Source organism: Tamandua tetradactyla, chromosome 7 (assembly GCF_023851605.1).
Source record: "Tamandua tetradactyla isolate mTamTet1 chromosome 7, mTamTet1.pri, whole genome shotgun sequence".
In the NCBI taxonomy this organism is placed as follows: Eukaryota; Metazoa; Chordata; class Mammalia; order Pilosa; family Myrmecophagidae; genus Tamandua; species Tamandua tetradactyla.
The window spans coordinates 122,445,340-122,456,261 of NC_135333.1; the positions used below are offsets into that span (position 1 = coordinate 122,445,340).

The following is a 10,922-nucleotide window of genomic DNA, read 5'->3' on the forward strand; positions in this document are numbered from 1 at the left end:
GTCCAGGGATTGTTGTGACAAGAGAACTGCAAGGTAGAGGGAGAAATGACTGAGAAAGTTCTCCATGGAGAATGAGAATGGCAAGGTCACAGAAATGGAGCTATAGCGTTTGATAATGAGAACCAAGAGCAGTCAAACTACAGAGTGGCTGATAGCAAAAAAGAAAAATGAGAAATGGTGAGGTTGATGTAATGGGTGACATTAACAAAAATACAAGCAAATCTAAAACCTGCATTGTGTTTTAAATGTAACCAGTTAAAAATGTTTTTATACTCATTTTGTAAAATAGGTTTTATAATTTCTAGAAACTAGATTTTATAAGGAGCAATGCTTGAACCGTATGCTTAAACTTAAAAGAATCTGTAGTTTCCTTATTGAGGTTGATGAGTTAAGAGTTGATTAGGTTGGTCAGGGAGGTCATAGTGAGTTATCAATAAAACAAAATCAATATAGTTCACAATTTTAAGTGAATAAGCAACTTTCTACAACATTTTAACAAACATAGCTTTCAATAATAAAGAGTTTTAGTCTCAAGGTTACAAATCAATGGTACTTATATCTGTGATAAAAGATCTTTCAATAGTATAAGGAAACTGACCTTCCTACCTATCAGACTTAGAAACTCAATTTTATAATACCAAGTTACAGAACAAGTGTAAATTTAATTTATATCTCATTATAAGAATATGTAAATATTCAGAAAGCTGTCCTTTATCTATATAACAAAATACAGATACATTCTCAAAGAATGTTTGTAAATAGTCCCCAATTTTTCACGTCCTTCATTAGAGATTTGTAAATAAGGATTCCAATTATTTGTCAGTTATATTTTTCTAGTCAGAGCAAGGCTAAACAATTTTTTAAAAGAATATTTAATAATATGGCAACAGGAAGCTGGTTGGAGAGATACTATTCCTCTGTTGAAACCATTATAGATAGAAGAACTGGGACTTCAGGAAAAGCAGATAATGGCATCAAAGATTTAGTGACTGATGATATTAGTTATGATGACTCAAAATTTGAAGGGAAGTTGGAGGTATCTCTGGTTACTATGTTTACTGTGGTGGTGGCTGATTCCCTCCTAAAGGAGATCAACAAGTAACCTATTTTCTTCACCCCCTGAGACCAAGAGAATGAGGGAAATGAAACATTTCTGCTACATTAGCAAACATAAAAAGGCACCATTACTAGGGGCAATGTTCAAAGTGAAAACAGAAACAAAAACTAGAGAAAATAATGACTTGAGCAATGATTTAGAAGGCTTGTAAAATATGGGAGAAGCCTGAAATGGGGTCATAAAGAAAATCATCATAGCAATTTAAAAAAATAGTTCTGAAGAGTTAATACCCTCAAAATGGAAAACCTTGTTTAAGTCAGCTAGGCAGGGAAAAGGTGCTTGAACCAATTCAATGGCAAGACCTATATTTCACCTCAATCTTCAATATTCTTGAATCCCTCTCACTTTATATCTTTCCTTTGTACCTTCATAGGCAGCAAAGGTTAGCAATGAAAAACCAAACACTTCTGACTGAATTCATTTTGCTGGGACTAACAGACATTCCAGAGCTTCAAGTTGCACTTTTTGTACTTCTTTTCCTCACCTACATATTCAGCATCATTGGAAACCTGATCATCATCACCCTGACGCTACTGGATTCCCAACTCCATACTCCCATGTATTTCTTCCTCCGGAATTTCTCCTTCTTGGAAATTTCCTTTACAACCACTTTTACTCCTAGGCTGCTATACAGCATCTTGACTGGAAACAAGAGCATCAGCTTTACAGGCTGCTTCGCTCAGTATTTCTTTACAATATTCCTTGGAGCCACAGAATTTTACCTTCTTGCTGCCATGTCCTATGACCGCTTTGTAGCAATCTGCAAACCCCTACATTATACAATCATCATGAGCAACAGGGTTTGTGTCCAGCTGGTTCTCTGCTCTTGGCTGGGTGGATTCCTGATCATCTTATGCCCAATCATCCTGACAAGCAAACTGGATTTCTGTGCCTCCAATGTGCTGAATCACTATTATTGTGATTATGGACCCCTCTTGGAGATATCCTGCTCAGACACAAGTCTGCTGGAACTGGTAGACTTTATCTTAGCATTTGTGACATTGGTGGTCACCCTAGTATTGGTGATTCTCTCCTACACAAACATCATCAGGACCATTCTGAATATCCCTGCCACCCAGCAAAGGAAAAAGGCTTTTTCCACTTGTTCCTCACACATGATTGTTATCTCCCTCTCTTATGGCAGCTGCATCTTCATGTACATAAAACCTTCAGCCAAAGGAGTCGCCTTCAATAAGGGAGTAGCTGTGCTCAATACTTCAGTTGCCCCTTTATTGAACCCCTTCATTTACACTCTTAGGAATAAGCAAGTAAAACAAGCCTTCAAAGATGTGACCAGAAAGGTTTTGAGTTTTTAATAAAGTCAAAGGAAATCCTGAAATATATTGATGAAGTTCCTCCCCATAAAAGCTCAGGAAGAGCTTCGCTCACCCTCTCCTTGTTTAAAAAGAAATCTCAGGTGATTTGATCATTCGAATGTGTCAAAGATGTATTTCAAAATTGCCAACATGAGGAAAATCTCACTGGGAAAACATTTAAATATTTCTTTCTAGTAGTTAGATTTTTTTTTTTTTTGGCCAGGTGTTAAAAAGATTCTAAAAATATAAAAATGCCTACTCTCCTAAATTTTTCAAATATATCTATTTTAAATAAAAATATGTTACTTACGGCATTGAGTAATGTGTTCATTATGGTTATTCTAAACAATTAAATATACAGACTTTTAAACTCCTAGTTCTAATTTCTAACATGGTAACAATAGATATAATCCTGTAACAAATAGATTTTTATAGGAAAAATATGCAGACAGATAACATTGTTAGTCTGACTACAAGAAAGAAAGAAATTTAGGATAAAATTTAAATTTAGGATTGTTACAGGATCAGTGGTCCTTGGCTTACTGGCCTTCACATATGGGCTTCTTAATTTTATCAAAGTCTTTAAGAATGTTATCCAAACATTTTAACATAAATAAGAGTCACCTCCCAGAAGAGACCATAGTTACATCTTATAATAAAACTCTACTCCAGGCCAACTTTTCTCAGTTGGGAGACAATTTTTTTTTCATCCTTCTCTCCATAACAACTATAAAACCATCTCTTCTTACATCAAAAAGTATCTCTACAAAATAAATTTCTAAGATTGCTATTTCTGATTCTATCTCACCTTGCAGTTATGAAATAGGAATAAAAACTATTACCAGGGGATCCCTAACAGGGTGAACAGACAATCTCCTTTAAGGGAAGATCCAGCGGAAATGGAATCTTGGCCCAGGCCATGTTGGCAATTCACAAAACCTGTAGGGATCAACAAATATGCCTGAGCTATAGGGAACTTATTTTGTAGGTGACCCTGAGGAGTCTAGGAGTAAAAGGGACTGCCTAAGAATGAGCCCAAATTCAAGAAAATTAGAGCTAAAGATAAGTCCTAGAATGTCATCACTTGACAAGACTTGTCAAGTATGACACATCAATACTTCGCCCACCCCCTGTATCATGATCTGTCCCACATTTGTTTCATTCTTTTCTAACAATGGATTGGTTTTCCTGATCAGACATATACTGTCACTTGGTCTCTCATGGCTGCCCCATGAAGTCTACACTACTTTTCACCTTGACTACCCATAGTTAGCAAGTGCAAGGCCTATAAGTTGAATTATAAATACCAAGGAAAGGGGTAATAACTGCGGGGCCATAACTTTGGTACCCACCACATTTCCATTCATCAGTGGCTAAAGAGCTACCCTTTATAAGGTGAGCCTAAAACAGATTCTTCTCAGGGGAGTGTGTATTAGGAGAGAATGATCACACATATTGAGTGCAAAATCTCTGTACAGGGTCCTAACTAGACCAAGCTTTTACCATGTTTTTAACTTTTTCTTGTAGTAATGTATACAACTTAAAATTTCTCATATTAACCACTGTCCGGTGTATAATTCCATAGTAGTTATTACATTCACAATGGAGTGCAACCATCACCAGCATTTACTATCCCAATTATTTTATCACCTCAAACAAAAACTCAGTACCCAGAAAGCAATACCTGTCTAATCCCCTCACCACCCCTGACTCATGGTAACCTATGATCTATGTTCCTTCTCAATAAAATTTGCTTCTTCAAGATATTTCATAGAAGTGAGATCCTATAATATTTGTCCTTTTGATTCTGGTTTATTTCATTCAGCATGATGTCATCAAGAATCATACATGTTGTAATCAGAACTTCATTCCCTCTTATGGCTGAATATATTCTCTTGTGCATTTATATAAACTTTTTTTATCCATTCATCTGTTGATGGACTTATGCGTTGCTTCCACTTTCGTCTCTTGTGAAGCATTATCTCCTCTTCCACAAATTTATGCCATCTTGATTTTCTTCATTTTCTCATACTTGTCTTCTCTTCATCATCCCTTTCCTGTATATCTCCTGTCTTGATTTATACATCTTACCCTTCAGCCATTTCCATGGGCTTGTTTTGTTTTTTCAACCAGAAAATCTGAAGGATGTAAGATTGTTGACCAATTACATGTACTCAAACTCAAAATCTGTGATTGCAACATTCATCCCTCAGATCTCTGCCTACAGCTAAACAATAAAAATAAATTAAAACTTAAATTAAAAAAAAAAGTTCCCAGAGAGAACTAAAGACAAACTTTATGAGCTCACAGATTTACCTGGGATGAATCCTGATAATAAAAAAAAAAATCTAAATACCAAATACAAGAGGAAACTTAAGTAACATTTAGTCTCTTGGCAAAAGCTCTGCTCAATATGCCATGCACCTGTCTTTCAACAATTCGTGGTCCTTGGAAATCAGCCCACATTTGACATTTCTACATAAGTGATATAGGGATTGAAAATATGTGAATCAGAGGAGGTTAGAATGCAAAATCAAAAAGGAAATGGTGTGGGGTGAGGAAGTTGGCCACAGGAAAGGGAGACCAGGCCTACAGAAGAAAAGGTGAAGGGACAAGAGCATCCTGCCTTCCAGCATAAAGCTGGAATCTGATCATGTTGCACCAAACATAAAGAAGAGGAGCTGTTCTGAAATGAATCCTGAACTCCCCAATGGTGACAGAGTAATGCCAACAGCAAGGGAAAGCAAGCAATACTTCTGCATCCCTCATGCTCCCAAGGAGGCATGCCACAGCATGTTACAGAAACAGTTAAACCTGCTGTCAAATGCCTTCAGTTCACATTACCTGCCATGTGACTTTGGGCAATTACATAATTTCTATGTTTCGTCCTTTCATCTACAAAATGGGAAATTAATAGTACTAATATCTAGCATTGACTATATGCCTAGCACTTTTCTAATTTTCCAATACATGCCACATTTTATGATTCAAATCATAATTTCAAACATGGTAAAAATCAATGATATAACCCCTGAGAGATTCTCAAAGGAAAATATGCAGATAGATAACATTGTTCATATGAGTGCACAGAAGAAATAAATTCATGATTAAGTTTAAATTTAGGAATGTCACAGGTTCAAGGGTCCTGTGCGCATGAGTAAAGTATAGCTTTACAAAGGGGCTCTTAACTTTATCAAAATCTTTAAGAAAGATTGCCTAAACATTTTATCATAAATATGTTACCTCCAAGAAGAGACTGTATTACATCTTGTAATAAAGCTCTACTCCAGACCAACTTTTCTCAGATTGGAGACAATTTTCTTTCTCATCCTTCTGACTCTGACAACTCTAAAACCATCTCCTCTTACTACAAAAGATATCTCTACTATATAAATTTATACGGTTGATAGTTGTGACTCTATCACACCTTGCAGTCATGAAATAGGAATAAAATCTATAACCAGGGAGTCCCTAGCAGGGTAAATAGCCAATCTCCTTTTAAGGGAAGCTTCAGGGCAGTTGGAATCTTGGGCCATGCCATGTTGCTAATTCCCAAAATCAGTAGGGTTCTGCCAGTATTTTAGCGGAACATATTTTGTAGATGAACCTGAGGTGTCTGGGAGTAAAAGGGGCTGTGTACGAATGACTTATGGAACAGCATACAAAATTTACAAAGGTTGGTTTTTCAAGGACAGTAAGAGGAGGAATGTAAAGAAACCTATATGCAGGCATCCCTCCTTTTATTGTACTTCACTTCATTGCCCTTCTCAGATATTGTGTATCTTAAAAATTGAAGGCCTATGGCAACCCTTGTGTCAAGCAAGTCTTTGGGAACATTTTTCCAACAGCATGTACTCACTTTTTGCTTCTATGCCACATTTTAATTAAGATAAGTACATTGTCTTTATAGACACAATTTCACAGTATAGTGTAAATATAATTTTTATATGCACTGGGAAACCTAAAAATTTCATGTGACTCACATTATTGCAATATTCCCTCATTGTGGGATGGTCTGAAACCAAAACCACAGCATATCCAAGGTATATCCTGTAATGATAAGATTTCAAATCCCTTTTAAACTGGTAAAGAATCAATTCTAAGTAGGCTGTGAAAAAATTAACCGTGTGTTCTGTAATCCCTACACAAATGACTAAAAACAAAACAAACAGAAACAGTCAAAATCACAGAAAGTAACCAAATTTAAGGGAATTGAAATAGCATGCTTAAAAAAATCAAATAACTCAAAAGTAGGCAGGAAAAAAGAAACAGAAACTAAAATCAGTGGGGAAGAATATAGTAAACAAATGATAAAATAGTTAGACATAAATCCAAATATATCAAAATCACATTGACTACAATAGGTTCAAACATGCCATTTAAAATCCAGAGTGTCAAAATGGCTTTAGATAATACTGAGAAAGTTTATATAACTGATTAGAAAGATCAATATGAACACTTATGAGCTCTGCTCATACTGTTCTGCTTATATCCATGGTCTCCTTTATCCACTGAGATGCTTAGAAACACATTATTCAGTTACTTCTTGAATCATTCATAGTGTAGTTGTACTAATGTTCAAATCAGCTGATCATGTGTAGAACTTTACAGGAATTTATAAAAATATTCCTGGACTTCCAGTTGACTAAGATTGTGGCATAAGACACTGCAGGATTCAATCCCTCTGCTTCCCCAGTTGTTGAATCTGAACAAGTAGCAAAAACTAACAATCTTCCTCAGAACTTCAGAAATCAGCTCAGGGTTGCAGTAACTGGGTAAATGTCAAGTCAAGAAAACAAAACTTAAAATAACAGAAGGAGAAGCTTGCTCTACCCTTGCTGGCCTCTGCCACACACATTGTCCCAGTGAAGTCTGGAGCCAGCCTGTGATTCCATTGTTAGTTCCTGATATTTCCATGGGAAGCAGAGAAACCCCTATGTGCATACTAGGCTACATGTATGTGCATGTATTTTGAGGTGACATGAAGACTGAACATGGACACTCATCTCTGGCTCACTCACACAAAACTTGCCCTGAAGGCAGAATCAGATTGGGGACAGCTATGGCTGTGAAAGAAACAGGAAAATCAAAGCACCTGGGCGCAAAGTGTTACACCTTTAAAATATAAAATAGAGCACCTAGGAGGGAAGGAAACTCTATTTCACAGAGAGTAGAGGGGACATAAAGAAGCAACAAGCAGACATAGGTCCAGGACATAGCTGAAGCTCACCTCAGGCTGATCTTGATACATGGGACAACCTTTGAAAAGCACACCAGTCAACACAGAGCAAATTAGTGAAGACTGTGAGAGATGCAGTGGTTTTTGTTTGTTTCCTTCTTTGTTCACTTTAATTTCTTTGTTCTTATTAGCTCCTGGCACTCAAGGAAATATCTTTCAAATCACTATCTGCATACAAACTTAAGGAACAGGTGGTCCAGGGTCAAAATCCAAGTAAATACTTATAAATATTTACATGTGCAGTGTGAGAGTGGAAGGTTCTGAGAAGATAGTGGGGTAGAAAGTTCGAAGAATCAGTCCCTCTACCAAAACAACCATTCAAGAGGCAAGGAGCATCTAAATCTGAAAGTCCATACTCTAGTGAAACACTGTGCAGTATCCAAGGGAGAAGTACAAAAAGAGACTGGTAAATTGCCATATATAAGCAGTGAATTTTACCCTCCCTGCAGGGTCTATCATCCCCCAGCCCCACAACTCATGACAGGCAGCAGTGGTGACTGCAGCCCAGGCTTCTGGCTCAGCTTTCTGGTGCTAGGATGGGATATAGAGACCTAGGACTCCAAACACTGAATGGGGACCATCTGATTTCTTATAACTGCCTTTGATCAGCTACTTTACATCATTTGAGGATGGCTTTGAGGGTGGCCTTTTTTCCAAACCCCATCAGACAAATGCAATAGAAGAATATTAAATACAGTAACCTTCCTGAAAATTATGGAAAACCGTTAAAGGACTACAGTAACCAGGCAAGTATAAAGTCAAGAAAATCCAGTAAGGAAATGGAACAGACAATGGATATACTGGACAAAGACTTTGAAAAATGATCCTCAATATACTCAAGAAAGCAAAAAAAAACCATGGAGGAAAAACTAAAAGATATGAGGAACAGAAAGCAGAAAGATCAAAAGAGAATGAATGGAACCTAATACAACTATGGGACACCATTAAACATATCAATACCCACATTATATGGAGTCACAGAAGGAAAAGAAAGAGAAAGTGGGGCAGAAGGAATATTCAAAGAAATATTGGCAGAAATCTTCCAAAACAAAATGAATTAATATACACATTCAAGAAGCCCAGCAAACCTCAAACAGGATAAATACATGCCAAGGTACATAGTGATCAGACTGACCAATGTCAAGGGCAAGGAGAGAGTTCTGAAACCTGCCAGAGAAAAGCAATGAGTTATGAACTAGGTAGTCCCAATAAGTCCAGATTTCTCTTCAGAAATCATGGAGGCAAGTAGGTAGTGACATGAAATATTTAAAGTGTTGCAATAAACAAATTGCAAACCAAAAATATTATATCCAGCAAGACTCTTTTCCAAAATGAGGAAAAGGTAAAGACATTCCCAGATAATCAAAAGCTGAGGGAATTAACTACCACAAGACCTGCCCCACAAGCAATGCTAAAGGAAATTTTTCAGACTGAAATGAAAGGACACTAGACAGTGGTTCACAGCTGCATAAAGAAAAAAAGACCACTTTTAATCTGCTGCACTGGCATTGAATACCAGCTCCAAACTCAACACCAAGATCTCAAAGAAGATGAAGGAAGTTATGGAGGAGGTGGAAAATGGAAAAGACATGCCTGTTGACAGGTATGCCAATGAGGAAGACAGGGAACAGGAGGCTGACAATGAGGTAGACAATGAAGAGGAGGAAGGTGGGGAGGCAGAGGAGAAGGAAGAAGGAGATGGCAAGGAAGAGGGTGGAGATGAAGATAAAGAGACTGAGAGAGCGATGGGCAAATGGGCAGCTGAAGATGATGGAATGACAATGTGACAACAAAAAGCGGAAGGCTAATAAGAATGACAAGACAGCAAAAAAGGAAAAGTTAAACTTAAAAAAAAATAAAAAGACCACCATGACCTATTCACTCTCTACTTTTTGTCTCAGGATCTAAACACAGTCATCTCTGAATAGAGAGGCCCATCAACCCATGACCACAGGCATCGCTACCCATAGACGACATGCTTTCCACCACCCACCAAAACCGCCATGGAAATTGGCAACAAGAGAGAAACAAAATTTCCAAGGCCCTGTTTTTGCTTCATAAAAGTACTTTAAAAAGGAAAATGTGGAGGTTCCAGGAAGATGGCAGAATAGGATAGGTCAAGTTCACCCCTGCTCTAAGGAACTGCTAGAGAAGTGATAGAAAAATCACTAAGAGCAATTTCACGGTGTAAGTGACGTGGAGGCTCTTCTACACCACATAGGGAGGCCCTGGTTGAAAAAGCAGAATTGATCTGCCAAGAACTGGAGACCATGCAGCTGGTGCAAACAACCTAATGTGCCCCTTTCCAAATGGAGGCCTCGAACCCCCAGGAGACCACAGATGGAGAGATGGGGACTAGGAAGTAATTCAAGCCACCTTCCTTGAAAGCTCCACACTCACAAGCACCACACCCACCCTGCGACCCACGATCCCCCCACACCCCACGCACCTGAAACCCATCACCCAGCCTCACACTGTGCTCCAAACACTCCCACACCAAACCCCCTCCATGCACAGCCCTGCCCCACACCCCTTCTCCATGCAGGTGCACAAGCCAATCCCAGCGAAACCCACCCAAGCACACACTTTCACACTGCCCCAACTGAGACCCACTGGAAGCAGTCACCTGTGCATTCAGACTACAAGCACTCACCTTCATACCCGGGCCACACCTGCATGCAGCCCCTACACATGCTTAAACCCACCTGGACCCTCTGAGCTCCGTGCATGTACACATCACCATCCGGCCCACAGACATGTACAAGCACATGTGCCCACTCACTCCATGCCCCCTCAGCTCTGGGCAAGCAGTGACCAACGGATCATGGCCACACCTGCCCCCAGTCCAGGCAGAAGCAATCCCGTCCCACCACCCCTGAGCTCTGCACATGTACATCCACATCTCGGTCCCCAGGGAGCCTACCCTGTGCAACAACACATCTGCACCCTGCCCTCTCTGTATGCTGATGTCTGTGCTCTGTTCCCCACATCCTGACACCCACGACCCACCCATCCCATGTGCCCACCTGTATCCTGCCCACATACCAGCCCCAGCACATCCACTCAGCCCCTCAGCCCCCTCCAGCTTTACCCTACCTCTGTGTCCCACACCTGGCAACCTGTGCCTGCACACCAAGGCCTACCTGAGCTATACATTGGCCCCATAGCCCCGGCACTGCACTTCCACAACCCTGCGACCCACACCCCATGCACACAGGCACCAGCATGGTACCCCCAAGCTGTGCATATA

The 10,922-nt window shown here is 39.3% G+C and overlaps 1 protein-coding gene across 1 annotated transcript; it reads left to right on the forward strand.

Moving 5' to 3' along the window:
* The first annotated feature begins 1,462 nt into the window (after positions 1 to 1,462).
* LOC143690116 (olfactory receptor 6C4-like) lies at positions 1,463 to 2,433 on the forward strand. The gene has a single exon (XM_077168104.1). The coding sequence runs from the start codon at positions 1,507 to 1,509 to the stop codon at positions 2,431 to 2,433; it is 927 nt and encodes a 308-aa protein (XP_077024219.1). The 5' UTR covers positions 1,463 to 1,506.
* The last annotated feature ends 8,489 nt before the right edge of the window (positions 2,434 to 10,922 follow it).

Excerpts from the sequence above, each read along its gene's own strand:
- LOC143690116 (XM_077168104.1), top strand. The coding sequence starts at position 1,507 with ATGAAAAACCAAACACTTCTGACTGAATTCATTTTGCTGGGACTAACA.